Source organism: Suillus clintonianus (genome assembly GCF_016758775.1).
Source record: "Suillus clintonianus strain FC179 chromosome Unknown DEU56scaffold_55, whole genome shotgun sequence".
Taxonomy (NCBI): Eukaryota; Fungi; Basidiomycota; class Agaricomycetes; order Boletales; family Suillaceae; genus Suillus; species Suillus clintonianus.
Genome location: NW_024539279.1, coordinates 99806 through 110900, shown reverse-complemented (window position 1 = coordinate 110900; position 11095 = coordinate 99806). Strand labels below are relative to the sequence as shown.

Here is an 11095-nt window from a genome sequence, read left to right as displayed (position 1 = left end):
GGGCTGTGGTATTTGCCAGGTACGCCAAAGACTACCGTTGCCGCTCAGTACTGCATCTGGCGGGTCCCACCCTGCCAGCATGAGGTGAGACTTCTTGTTTTGGATCCTGTCAGCCGTTCTTTTTCCTTCATTTTTATCTGCCGCGATCAGGTCAAGGCCGCTGCTTTTAGCAACCTCGTGTCAATCACAGCCAGCTACCCGCAGTCTTCCTGATAATAATCTCAGAACGCACATCAAATCACATCCCCTCTTCAATCATTGAATCCCAGGTCGAGTACATATTTACTCTCCAGCCGTTACACATTCATCCCTAGATTGTTTCTTACGTCTGCCACAACTGATGGCCAAGTTTGACGCCCGAGATCAGTCCACTGTGATGGACTCGTTCTGCAGCTATGACGGCGTTGACTGGGTCCATCAACAGAACCAGTCCCGTCCAATACGCTCCAGACACTCGTCATCCTCGACAATTCTTGATCGTCACGCAGTTGCTACAAAAGCTCCGCCCATTCCCAGACGCTCATCCGAGGATTCGGCTGGTGCTACTAAAGACATCACTTCTCTCAATCAGCTGTGGAATACCCTTAGGCAACAGAAGCAGCGCCAAATGGCCAAGGAGCCTCCAAAAGTCAACTCCTTGAAGGCGTCGACGCCTATACACTCACCTACCCCGTCACGGACACCAGATCCTGTAGGGGCAGTGAGGAAAGTAATGACGCCTCAACCCCTCAAGAGGCGAAAGTCAAAGTACGCCATCATTTATTCAACACGCTGGATTGCTCACAGATGATATTCGTCGACTACAGCGTCTCGTTTCGAGAGTCCCGTGATGGTCGTACTGTACGTATGATTACTGTATATGAATGTACGTTGCGCACACGCCTTACCTCCGCACCCAGGTTACGGCCACGTTTGATCTACCGGGCATCAAAAAACATAATGCCCATGTTAGCTATCGCGGCAGTCATCTGACTGTGACATGGGAAACAGTGAAAATCACTGAGATCGATGAAGGAGGAACATTGGTCAGGGAACGAGAGAAAAAAGAGTTTTCGAGGACTATTCCTCTTCCAGAGGGAACCAAGGTAAGCCCCTAACATTCGCATACCGTTGCTCCTGGGGGAGTATCGTTGCAGGCTGTGGTTGGCTAATCTCATAACACTTCTCTCGGCAGTTTGAAGAAGTTGGTGCACGTATGGACGATCGTTATTTGATCCTAACGTACCCAAACATGCGGTCGGTACGAGTGGAGCCTCGACAAATGGGGCACCGGCAGGTTGAACCTCGTCGCATAGAGCCCACGGAGATCGAAGCCTCAGACGTGTATGAATATTAGTTAGACGCACGTATCATGCCTACGGAGTTTTATTTTATGGTCCCTTTCCTTTGCTGTCGATACACTGTATACATACCGCATCCACGTTTGTCACGTTGTACGCTTACTCGCTATATGGAATCAATTCACCTGCTTCGCACCACTTGAAATGGCAAAAGGGCAAGCCAGCAGCTATCTGACAGGTCGGAAGTGCCGTCCAACTGATAGACCACACTGACGGATTATCTGCCAATAGCTTGCCACCAGGCAGTTCGCGTGGTTTAAAAGTGCGGGAATCAATGTCTCGTGGTAGCTCGTGTCTTGACTAACGGTTGATCGTTAACCTTATCTAAAACGCCATAAAGGTCAAAAATAGCTCCCTGAACTAGAAGTCGAGCATACAAGGATATCTGCGGCCACAAAATGCGCCGCATTACATGTCATCCACGCTCCATTCATAACTTGCTGCTGTGTTCCGCTTTCTCTCATTATGTCGCTGGAAGTACTTCTTCTCGAAGCCATTGCCGCGATCTGCAAGCGACGTGAGGAATTGCTAGAAGGGCGGAGAGGGCTACGGCAACGTACCTACGCCATCCCATCTATAGCCTGGCTTTATGCCAAAACGGTTTGGTTCAGGTAATGGTCCCGTGTACTCAGGTTTTCGGGGACCCTTAGATCTACTTTTCTAGTGAACCATACGTTATCAGCAACAAGAAGTCGAGGTTGAATACATAGGTGCTTACTGTGAGGAAAGCGGCGGCTGGATCATTCCAACGTTCTTTAGCCTTCAGTTCTTCATTTAGTTCCTTATCATCTGCACGCCTGGCGAACGGAAGTGATTTGTTCGTCTCAAGTTGACGTTTTCTCGCTTCCTCTTCTTGCTTTTGGACCAAGCCTTTGCCCCATTCCATCTTCTTTGCTTCCTTTTCCTCCCTTTCTCGTTTCTTCCTAGCAGCTTCCGCACGGGCGGCCTTAGTATCAATCTTCCGCCCAGACGCATCACGGTAAACGGTCTCTTGAGCAGCCTCCTCCTCTTCTTTAGTCAGCTCCTCTTGTTTCTGCTGAGTCTTAGGAAGGGCTTTCCGGAGTTGCGCTGAGGTCAACAGTCCACCAGTAAATGGTTGTTCGGGCTCCTCCTCCACGACGACGGTAGGCTGTTCATCCGCAGGTATCGGCGGACTTGCTTCCTTCTCACCAGCGCGAATAGTCGACCATCCAGAGCCTTCTTCGACACGGCGCTTCTTGAAGCTACGGTCCTTTGCGACAGCAGCCTCTGCAAAATCTTCTTCCTCGTCATTGCGCCTGGAACTTTCGCCTGCCCACTCAGCATCATCGTCCACTAACATCGAGGGTCCTGTGGTTGAGGTTTCGGCTTTGCGCTTCTTTTTCTTCTTTTGAGTTGTTCGAGATAGAATTGCGTCTGCTTTGGGCCCTGACATATATTTTTCAGCGAGGTATGCTTGCATGTTGGGCTAGGCAGTAGTACTAGTACTAGTGTTTTGAATGGAATAAGGTCGAACATAATATTCACAATGTCAGTATCCACGTGACCGATGCTAAACAACACCAAACGATTCAGAGACTGCCTGTCTAATGCACATCTTGCCAGATCTTGCCTCAGTCTTCGGACTATCATATGTATATGCATAAGAAGTGGATATAATTCGTGGATATAATGCACTTCATTTTGTGCTACAGAGAAATTTAATACAACGAAGTTATTGTGTCGTTTTGGAAAGCAGTAGAAATTGGACGTCGGAGAGACGTGTTATAACAAAGTAGGTGGAGTAGTTCGTAAATTGCGAATGTATCGTTTGTCCAAGAAGCTGGGTTTGCTGTGGTCGTCTAAGCAATTCGTCAAAGGGTTCGGTTCGGTCCAGCATGGGCGAATCCGAAGTGTCCACCAAGGGTGCTGTGTGTTCGAAGCAGCTCCTGCATCAACTACGTCTGTTGGGCCTGTATACCTGACGTCCCGATCTTCTTTAAAGGAAGACAACTCACGAGAATTTGTCAGAATGTATGGCCTTCGCTTCACGTGAGGGAGGTTGTGAAGTAGGTTGTGAAGTAGGTTGTTGTGTTTGCCTACGTCTGTTGGGCTTGTATATCTGATGTTCTTATCTGCTGTCAGGGGGACAACTCACGGAAACATTGCAGCATATGCGGCCTTGGCTTCATGTTCGGGAACGAAGGTCAAAGGAGGACAGTCAGGACGCTCGGTAGTATGTTTTGTTTTTTGTTTTTGCCTGCGTCTGTTAGGCCCGTATACTTGATGTCCCTATCTGCTGTCGGCGGAGACAACTCACGGAAACATTACAGCAGATGCAGCCTTGGCTTCATGTTCGGGAACGAAAGTCAAAGGAGGACAGTCAGGACGTTCGGTAGTAGGATTCGGATTCGATTTCGGTTTTTGCTTGCGTCTGTTGGGCCTGTATACCTGATGTCCCTATCTGCTGTCGGAGGAGACAACTCACGGAAACATTGCAGCATATGCGGCCTTGGCTTCGTGTTCGGGAACGAAGGTCAAAGGAGGACAGTCAGGACGCTCGGAAGTAGGTTTTTTTGGTTTTGGTTTTTGCCTGCGTCTGTTAGGCCTGTATACCTGATGTCCTTATCTGCTGTCGTAGATGACAACTTACGGAAACATTATAGCATACGCGGCCTTGGCTTCATGTTCGGGAACGAAAGTCAAAGGAGGACAGTCGGGACGCTCGGTAGTAGGTTTTTTTGGTTTTGGTTTTTGCTTGCGTCTGTTGTGCCTGTATACCTGATGTCCCTATCTGCTTTCAAAGAAGGCAACTCACGGAAACATTGCAGTATATGCGGCCCTCGCTTCATGTTCGGGAACGAAGTTCAAAGGAGGACAGTCAGGACGCTCAGAAGTATGCTTCTTTTTCGCCTGGCATCGATTGCCGCGGATCATGGCTGCAGAAACCTCAGAGGGACGACGCGCTCCAGAGGATGATCCGACACCAGAAGACGTTGATTGGTTGACAAGTGTCTTCTTCGGCGAACATGGAGGTGTTGCGAATTTCTGGAACGGCACAAAATCGAGAGGCCGACGGGAAGATATAGCTAGAGAATCCAGAATCTCGTTCGTTTCCACATGGGAGAGCATGGCAGCGCGAGCAAGCCTTTGCGTCAGAGTCATCGGTTTCCTGGCCCCGACGGGCTTTTTGGAAATTCGCCCTCCATTGGAGGCGTAGACCTTGGCTCGAGCAGGCGGAGTGACTGGCTGAATATTTGCACCGCCCGTGGAGGAAATGGATGTATCTAGCTGTACGGTCCGTAGCTTCCGTTTGCGCTGCGGTCCAGGCACCTCCGTAATGACTTGACGAATAAATTTGTCCACGGACACAGCCTCCTGATTACGGTTAAGCTAGATTGAGCTGGATTAAGCTCAAAGTTGATGGTTTCTGTAAAAAGCTGTACTTTGGCCGCGGTGGTGTTCCTAGTTGGAGCAAGGTTGACAATTGGAGGGACGAGGCCTAAGGATGGTTCGCGTATGTCCATCGAAGACTTGAAATGAAGCGAATCGAGGGCCTCTTCGTCTTGGGAGTCGTAAGCAGGTCTCTTTCGTTTTCTTGTGATCTTTTCGAAAGTCGAATGGATGTCTGACGGCAAGACAAAAATGATTCTTGCTTACAACGTATTGAACGTCTGTTTCTATGCTTTGATCAGAAGCCATGGTGGTGGTGGTAGTAGTACTGATGATGTTTGAGAATTCTTCTGAAGTCAGATAGCAAGTAGGTGAAGCAAACAGAAAGCCTAGAACGAGCAGAATTCAGCGGCAGACGATGTAAAAGGAAGTTGTGGCTGTGACCCCTCCACACTTGATGAGCCTGTCGGAGCATCGATTCCATTAAGCAAAGCAGGCAATTTCACGTGCAGCTGACCTCTCTTTGGAATCAGGTATTTAGCGTTTCATTTATCGTTTTAGTTGTTGACATACGAGGATCGTCCACGAACGCCCACCACGGACACGCATTGAACTTTCTCAACAAGCTACAACCGGTGTTCAAGTCCGAACAGTACATGCAGCTCTCCCTTTACGGCGACAGGTGTCCACAAGTTGTCAGGTCATGCATTCAATACATTGCAACACTTGGGCCTTGTTGCGAACCAATCTCATTCTTAAAATACCAGTAATTGCTACGTTCGCAAAGATACTCACAACGTTTCTCATAGATGTCCGGATTTTCTGTCATATTTTGCAGATTTTTCTGGGAGCGGGAATTCTGTCCCGTTGGTTTGTGATGCGGTCGCAATGTTATGACGACTTGTTCATTGAAATCACTGTCAGTCATTAACTTACGCACACTGCCTCCTTTAGCCTGCATAAAAGCATGGCCGCATAGTGGTTACTGGAGCAAGTTTCATTCCCTCCTTCAGCAAAAATGCAGCTCTCCTTCTCAACTGTATTCGCTTCCCTTGCTGCTGTCTTAGCTGTAGCCACTCCAGCAGCTGCTCAGCAGTGTTTCGAGGCTTCACGCTTTGGTAATGTCAACGTCAGTCCCACCACGCTCTCCCCCGGTGACGTGAGTTGTCTTCATAATTTATGTTGGCTCCTTCCGAGTCTGATTACCCTTAATCATTCAAGACCTTCACCGTGAAAGCAAATTTCACCTGCGCTGCTCAATTTGGCATACACCCCCAGTACACTGATTATTACATTGAAGTCCCTGTGAACAACAACGGCTACGAGCCTCCTATCCTGCTTGCTCGTCGCACCCTCAATGCGAGTTCGCCAACTCCTTTGTTGGACCAGTTCACAATGCAGGTTAGTTTTGGTGGTCATGTGGTCCGCGTGCGGTAGTTGATCTTTTGCCCTAGCTCCCTTATGCATACTACTTCAATGCCTCTTACGTAGTGATGCTGGATGTTACTTATTCGCAGAGTGGGACCAACAGTTCTTCGTACTCTGTTGTCGGAGGTATTGAGACTCCCATCAAGATCCTCTACTAGTAAATTACAAGAGAGTGGTGCAAATTAGAGCTGTTGAATACTGAACGTCTTTGGCGTGCGTGCTTTATGGTCAAAATTTTCACATATTACTTGGGTGTCAATAATTACTGGCAAACTTCATGTTATAAGTACACACTAGGTGGATAGTGGTTCCAGTGAAAATCATTAGACAAAATCAGCACCAAACATGATTAAAAGTATAGCACAATGAGCTGAAAACGAGGTACTGAAAGTTCCGAATTTTACCACTAAGCCACACAACCATTAATTATATATCTCACAATAATAGGGGTGGTATACTCTATATATCCTAGAACAGCATTTAGCGGCAGACGATATAAAAGGAAGTTGTGGCTGTGGCCTCCACCATTGTCCACGAACGCCCACAGCGGACACATTGAACTTTCCTCAACAAGCTACAACCGGTGTTCAAGTCCGAACCGTTCAGTTGGGCACATGCAGCTCTCCATTTACGGCGACAGGTGTCCGCAAGTTGTCAGGTCGTGCATTCAATATATTGCAAGACTTGGGTCTTGTTGCGAACCAATCTCATTCTTCAAATACCAGTAACTGCTACGTTCGCAAAGATACCCACAACGTTTCGCATAGATGTCCGGATTTTCTGTCATATTTTGCAGATTTTTCTGGGAGCGGGAATTCTGTCCCGTTGGTTTGTGATGCGGTCGCAATGTTATGACGACTTGTTCATTGAAATCACTGTCAGTCATTAACTTACGCGCATGGCACTGCCTCCTTTAGCCTGCATAAAAGCATGGCCGCATAGTGGTTACTGGAGCAAGTTTCATTCCCTCCTTCAGCAAAAATGCAGCTCTCCTTCTCAACTGTATTAGCTTCCCTTGCTGCTGTCATTGCTGTAGCCACTCCAGCAGCTGCTCAGCAGTGTTCCCAGGCTACACGCTTTGGTGTTGTCAACGTCAGTCCCACCACGCTCTCCCCCGGTGACGTGAGTTGTCCTCATAATTTATGTTGGCTCCTTCCGAGTCTGATCATCCTTAATCCTTCAAGACCTTTACTGTGACAGCAAATTTCACCTGCGCTGCTCAACTTGGCGTGCACCCCCAGTACACTGATTATTACATCGAAGTCCCTGTGAATAACAACGGCCACGAGCCCCCAATCCTGCTTGCTCGTCGCACCCTCAATGCGAGCTCGCCAACTCCTCTGTTGGACCAGTTCACAATGCAGGTTAGTTTTGGTGGTCATGTGGTCCGCGTGCGGTAGTTGATCTTTTGCCCTAGCTCCCTTATGCATACTACTTCAATGCCTCTTATGTAGTGATTCTGGATGTTACTTATCCGGTGACTGGGACCGACGGTTCTTCGTACTCTGTTGTCGGAGGTATTGAGAGTCCCATCACGATCCTCTAAATGACGAGAGAGTGGTGCAAATTAGAGCTGTTGAATACCGAACGTCTTTGGCACGCATGCTTTACGGACCAATATTTTCACACATTACTCGGGTGTCAATAATTACTGGCAAACTTCATGTTATAAGTACAGGAGCAATGATACAACATCGATTATAGCTTCTTCACTATGCACCAGCGTTTCTTGATTTCTCCAGCAAGGCAAGTTCAGTCTTTAGCCTCTTCAGTTCCGTTACCGCAGCATCCACGGCATCCTTCGGCTCCTTCTTTTCCTTCAGCCCACGTACAACTTGTCCCTGCTCTAAAATCTTTGCTTCCAAAGCAACAACCTCGGGCGATTTCGGCCCACTGACCGCCACAGCATTCGGCGCAGCATTAACAACGGCCGCTTTTTTTGCCTTGCGTTTCGACGTAGGTGCCTCCTCCTCCTTCTTAGCCGACTCGTCGCCACCAAAGCGCACCTTCCACACCTGGTCCATCTTCTCGTCGATGTTCTTAAACAGGTGCTCAGGCTGGCCAATCTGGTGGCCGGCAAGGATGTCCGTAGAGAGCACCTCAGGGACCACGCGCGCCGGCGCGTTCAGCTGCAGCAGGAGCGCATCCGAAGTGGCGGGCATAAAGGGATATATGAGGGCTGAAAGGACGTAAATAAGGTTGACGGCGCGTGATACGACTTGGGCGCATCGCTGCGGGTTCTCTGTCATCAAGGCCTTGTTCAGGCCTGAGGCTTGTAGGTAGCCGTTACCCCGGCTGGAGATGAGCATGACAGTTTGAAGACCGAGACGGATCTTTACGCTTTCCATCGCGTCGATATAATCCTTGAGGAGCGCGTTGACATCGGTGATGAACTCGGCGTCAAGGGGATCGTTTGGGGACAACGGGCCGGGAGCATCGCCGCTTTCTGGAATGACGCTATCGTATTGCGAGGAAAGGAACTTGAGGGCACGATTGACGAAGTTGCCAAAGCTGTCGAACGAGCGATCAGTATCAGTTCAATATGTTTATTTTGACGTTACTTTTTGAGGAGGACATTATTGTTGGCGGCGATCTATGAAGAAGTGAAGAGGGTCAGGAACGAGTTACTGATAGGACGCAGATTATCTTACGCAATCCGCCCACGAGAACATGGCATCGGCGGTTTCTGGACGAGTGGAGAGCAGGTAATACCGCCATACTGAAGCGGGAATTCCGGTCTCCTTAGCAGCAGGCCCAAACACACCGCGATTTTTACTCTTGGAGAACTTTCCGCCCTCATAATTAAGGTATTCTGTATGCCAACTAGTCAGAAAAGAGACCCAGTCTAAAATTTCATGCTCACCAGTAGTTGATAGGTGGTGTAGTGTCGTCCAATCTCTGCCGTCTGCGAGCAGCATAGCGGGGAAGTATATAGTGTGGAAATATACGTTATCTTTGCCCATGAATTGGTATAGTCGAACATTATCCGGGTTAAGCCACCATTGTTTCCATTCCGGGGTATATTCTCCAGTGATACTGACGTAGCCAATGACTGCGTCGAACTGCAGGGAAAATGTTATGGGATAGTGCAGCACAAAAGCATCGAAAACTGACCCAAACATCTGTTGTCGCCCGTCAATACATTGGTATGACGTAAGGGAACTAACCACTCACACAAGACTTTTCCACCCATCTCCTTGTCATCTTCTCGACCAAGAGGTGGAATAGGGACGCCCCAGGCAAGATCTCGCGTCACCGGGGTAGGTTTAAGTCCGCCTTTCATGCGTGCATCTACGATCTCGCCATCGGCGTTGATCGTAGCATTGGGTGACCATTTCCCTTTCTTCCACGACTTCTTAATCCAGTCCTCTAACGCTGGTTGAGCAGCATCTAGCTTGAAGTACATATGCGAAGAAGAACCTGCAACGACATTGTGAGTTTTATCAATCAAGCATCGAGGCTCGATTAGTTCGATAGCATCTAGTGTGCGACTGCATCCATCACACTGATCACCGCGAGCATCCTGTGATAGGTAGTGAGCATATGTATTTCCAGATTGTTAGTTGCCTGACGTACTACAAAGCCGCAATCAGGACAGATGCCCTCTACGTAGCGATCAGCCAAAAACCTGATGCAAATGTTAGAATTGTTCGATTAGATTCTACCAAAGCTCACTTTTTGCAGCCTTCACAATACGTCTGATCTTTGATCTGCTTTTCCAAATATCCGTTTTGGCCAAGATTGAGGTAGATAGATTGGCATATCCTGCGTTCCGGCGTTAATGAGTAGTAACGAAACTGTGTCATTACACTGACTCGGTATGTTTGGCGGTTGACGTGCGTCCAAAGAGATCGAAACTAAGGAGGTTCAGCAGAAAACAACTGGACTAGTGGAGGATACGCACCCAATATCAAACCACTCATATGTCTCTTTGTGCAAGGCATGGTACTTGTCGCATAGCTCCCTGGGAGTCATACCCTCCTTGAGAGCTGCAGTCTCCGTGGCAGTTCCGTATTCATCAGTTCCACAAATATAGAGAGTGCGTCTATTCCGCGTCCCTGTAAAATATCGATGAGATGTGGACATAGAGCTGCACGAGACCATCACTGACGGTTGTATCTATCAAGTGGGGACACTTTGAGCACGTATCACAAGTCACTAGTAAGTAAAAATACTCACCGGCTGAAGACATCTGCACTCAAGGTGCTTCCTATGATATTTCCTGGTGATCATTGCGGTCAGATGTTATGGCGCGATAGCAAATCAGACGACGCACCAAGATGAGGCACATTATTACAGTAAGGCAAAGCGGAGGTGATGAGGATGTTTGTTTCGCCATCTTTTGGTAGTCTGCGCCAATGATAGTATAAATGACGGATTCGAAGCTATGATCTGACGAACTTACACGGCGCCTTGTCCAGGATCAGGAATAGATCGCAGGACATCATCTGTCACTCTGATTTTCTGTGCCATGACTCCGGGTCGTTCTGGTACGTGTCAAGGCAAGGTGGGACAAGAGGAAGAGTGTTGTGTTATTCCCAGTACTTTAGCGTCCAGTACAAGGTCGAGACTCGAAATCTAGAGTGACTCGACCTTACACAGCCAGACTCTTCAATGAAAAGTCAAAATAAAGTTGGTTTGGCGGTCCGCCCCGGCCCATGCCTAGACTGCCTAATACAGCATATTATTGTTCTTTGACCACTTTTTCAAACCGGTGTCTCAGCCGTTTGTTCCAAGACAAAGACAATTCAAACCGAAGCGACTTCAGGCCTCAAGAACTTATCAGCGGCGTCAATGTACCATACACCTCAAGCCTCTTCGACAGCAATATGTAAACGCGCCAAACTGAAGATGCCAACAATGAAAACGGTAGTGCACACGACCGAAATCGATGAGGAGTCCATATTGCAGAACCTTTTTCAGCAGATTACAAGTCCTTCCAGAACTTTGTATGCGTGCACCACCTTGCTGTGACA

The 11095-nt window shown here is 48.3% G+C and overlaps 7 protein-coding genes across 7 annotated transcripts; 4 read left to right on the top strand and 3 right to left on the bottom strand.

Annotated features, from left to right (window-relative positions):
- Positions 1 to 370: 370 nt before the first annotated feature.
- DEU56DRAFT_693622 (uncharacterized protein) lies at positions 371 to 751 on the top strand (the record flags this gene model as incomplete). Its single annotated transcript, XM_041347181.1, has 1 exon — positions 371 to 751. A coding segment is annotated over one exon (381 nt), but the record flags the coding sequence as incomplete, so codon positions are not given.
- A 35-nt stretch (positions 752 to 786) lies between these two features.
- Positions 787 to 1336, top strand: DEU56DRAFT_740186 (uncharacterized protein; the record flags this gene model as incomplete). The annotated part of the gene is made up of 3 exons (XM_041348789.1): positions 787 to 840; positions 900 to 1085; positions 1175 to 1336. The coding sequence occupies 3 exons, from the start codon at positions 787 to 789 to the stop codon at positions 1334 to 1336; spliced, it is 402 nt and encodes a 133-aa protein (XP_041206579.1).
- Positions 1337 to 1426: 90 nt separating this feature from the next.
- DEU56DRAFT_455970 (Pre-mRNA-splicing factor of RES complex-domain-containing protein) lies at positions 1427 to 2812 on the bottom strand. The gene is made up of 4 exons (XM_041346317.1): positions 2059 to 2812; positions 1901 to 2000; positions 1718 to 1846; positions 1427 to 1664 (listed from the first exon to the last, which is right to left on the bottom strand). Exons 1-3 carry the CDS (start codon positions 2779 to 2781, stop codon positions 1749 to 1751), a joined length of 921 nt encoding a protein of 306 aa, XP_041206578.1. The 5' UTR covers positions 2782 to 2812; the 3' UTR covers positions 1427 to 1664; positions 1718 to 1748.
- Positions 2813 to 3006: 194 nt separating this feature from the next.
- Positions 3007 to 5073, bottom strand: DEU56DRAFT_902511 (uncharacterized protein). Its single transcript, XM_041356599.1, has 9 exons — positions 4959 to 5073; positions 4745 to 4903; positions 4117 to 4691; positions 3952 to 4071; positions 3787 to 3906; positions 3619 to 3741; positions 3457 to 3564; positions 3317 to 3420; positions 3007 to 3227 (listed from the first exon to the last, which is right to left on the bottom strand). Exons 1-9 carry the CDS (start codon positions 4998 to 5000, stop codon positions 3034 to 3036), a joined length of 1545 nt encoding a protein of 514 aa, XP_041206577.1. The 5' UTR covers positions 5001 to 5073; the 3' UTR covers positions 3007 to 3033.
- A 272-nt stretch (positions 5074 to 5345) lies between these two features.
- DEU56DRAFT_814071 (uncharacterized protein) lies at positions 5346 to 6410 on the top strand. The gene is made up of 3 exons (XM_041353708.1): positions 5346 to 5850; positions 5913 to 6092; positions 6146 to 6410. The coding sequence occupies exons 1-3, from the start codon at positions 5710 to 5712 to the stop codon at positions 6275 to 6277; spliced, it is 453 nt and encodes a 150-aa protein (XP_041206576.1). The 5' UTR covers positions 5346 to 5709; the 3' UTR covers positions 6278 to 6410.
- A 230-nt stretch (positions 6411 to 6640) lies between these two features.
- On the top strand, positions 6641 to 7811 carry DEU56DRAFT_860021 (uncharacterized protein). Its single transcript, XM_041355314.1, has 3 exons — positions 6641 to 7241; positions 7304 to 7483; positions 7537 to 7811. The coding sequence occupies exons 1-3, from the start codon at positions 7101 to 7103 to the stop codon at positions 7663 to 7665; spliced, it is 450 nt and encodes a 149-aa protein (XP_041206575.1). The 5' UTR covers positions 6641 to 7100; the 3' UTR covers positions 7666 to 7811.
- DEU56DRAFT_860018 (tRNA synthetases class I (M)-domain-containing protein) lies at positions 7812 to 10741 on the bottom strand. Its single transcript, XM_041355313.1, has 14 exons — positions 10525 to 10741; positions 10396 to 10469; positions 10299 to 10341; positions 10231 to 10238; positions 10024 to 10177; positions 9935 to 9976; positions 9795 to 9884; positions 9696 to 9747; positions 9294 to 9642; positions 9234 to 9241; positions 8983 to 9181; positions 8771 to 8931; positions 8681 to 8712; positions 7812 to 8630 (listed from the first exon to the last, which is right to left on the bottom strand). The coding sequence occupies exons 1-14, from the start codon at positions 10590 to 10592 to the stop codon at positions 7832 to 7834; spliced, it is 2079 nt and encodes a 692-aa protein (XP_041206574.1). The 5' UTR covers positions 10593 to 10741; the 3' UTR covers positions 7812 to 7831.
- Between the last annotated feature and the right edge of the window lie 354 nt (positions 10742 to 11095).

What these genes read in the sequence shown, in the direction of transcription:
- DEU56DRAFT_814071 (XM_041353708.1), top strand. Translation starts at nt 5,710, where the DNA reads ATGCAGCTCTCCTTCTCAACTGTATTCGCTTCCCTTGCTGCTGTCTTA. An exon ending in CCACGCTCTCCCCCGGTGAC is followed by an intron (nt 5,851 to 5,912) that starts GTGAGTTGTCTT and finishes TAATCATTCAAG; the next exon opens with ACCTTCACCGTGAAAGCAAA. An exon ending in TGGACCAGTTCACAATGCAG is followed by an intron (nt 6,093 to 6,145) that starts GTTAGTTTTGGT and finishes CTTTTGCCCTAG; the next exon opens with CTCCCTTATGCATACTACTT.
- DEU56DRAFT_902511 (XM_041356599.1), bottom strand. Translation starts at nt 5,000, where the DNA reads ATGGCTTCTGATCAAAGCATAGAAACAGACGTTCAATACGTT. An exon ending in GCATATACTGCAATGTTTCC is followed by an intron (nt 4,072 to 4,116) that starts GTGAGTTGCCTT and finishes TCAGGTATACAG; the next exon opens with GCACAACAGACGCAAGCAAA. An exon ending in GCGTATGCTATAATGTTTCC is followed by an intron (nt 3,907 to 3,951) that starts GTAAGTTGTCAT and finishes TCAGGTATACAG; the next exon opens with GCCTAACAGACGCAGGCAAA.
- DEU56DRAFT_860021 (XM_041355314.1), top strand. Translation starts at nt 7,101, where the DNA reads ATGCAGCTCTCCTTCTCAACTGTATTAGCTTCCCTTGCTGCTGTCATT. An exon ending in CCACGCTCTCCCCCGGTGAC is followed by an intron (nt 7,242 to 7,303) that starts GTGAGTTGTCCT and finishes TAATCCTTCAAG; the next exon opens with ACCTTTACTGTGACAGCAAA. An exon ending in TGGACCAGTTCACAATGCAG is followed by an intron (nt 7,484 to 7,536) that starts GTTAGTTTTGGT and finishes CTTTTGCCCTAG; the next exon opens with CTCCCTTATGCATACTACTT.
- DEU56DRAFT_860018 (XM_041355313.1), bottom strand. Translation starts at nt 10,592, where the DNA reads ATGGCACAGAAAATCAGAGTGACAGATGATGTCCTGCGATCTATTCCT. An exon ending in TATGAGTGGTTTGATATTGG is followed by an intron (nt 9,977 to 10,023) that starts GTGCGTATCCTC and finishes GAACCTCCTTAG; the next exon opens with TTTCGATCTCTTTGGACGCA. An exon ending in ACACCACCTATCAACTACTG is followed by an intron (nt 8,932 to 8,982) that starts GTGAGCATGAAA and finishes GTTGGCATACAG; the next exon opens with AATACCTTAATTATGAGGGC.
- DEU56DRAFT_455970 (XM_041346317.1), bottom strand. Translation starts at nt 2,781, where the DNA reads ATGCAAGCATACCTCGCTGAAAAATATATGTCAGGGCCCAAAGCAGAC. An exon ending in CAGCCGCCGCTTTCCTCACA is followed by an intron (nt 2,001 to 2,058) that starts GTAAGCACCTAT and finishes ATGGTTCACTAG; the next exon opens with AAAAGTAGATCTAAGGGTCC. An exon ending in CTATAGATGGGATGGCGTAG is followed by an intron (nt 1,847 to 1,900) that starts GTACGTTGCCGT and finishes CGTCGCTTGCAG; the next exon opens with ATCGCGGCAATGGCTTCGAG.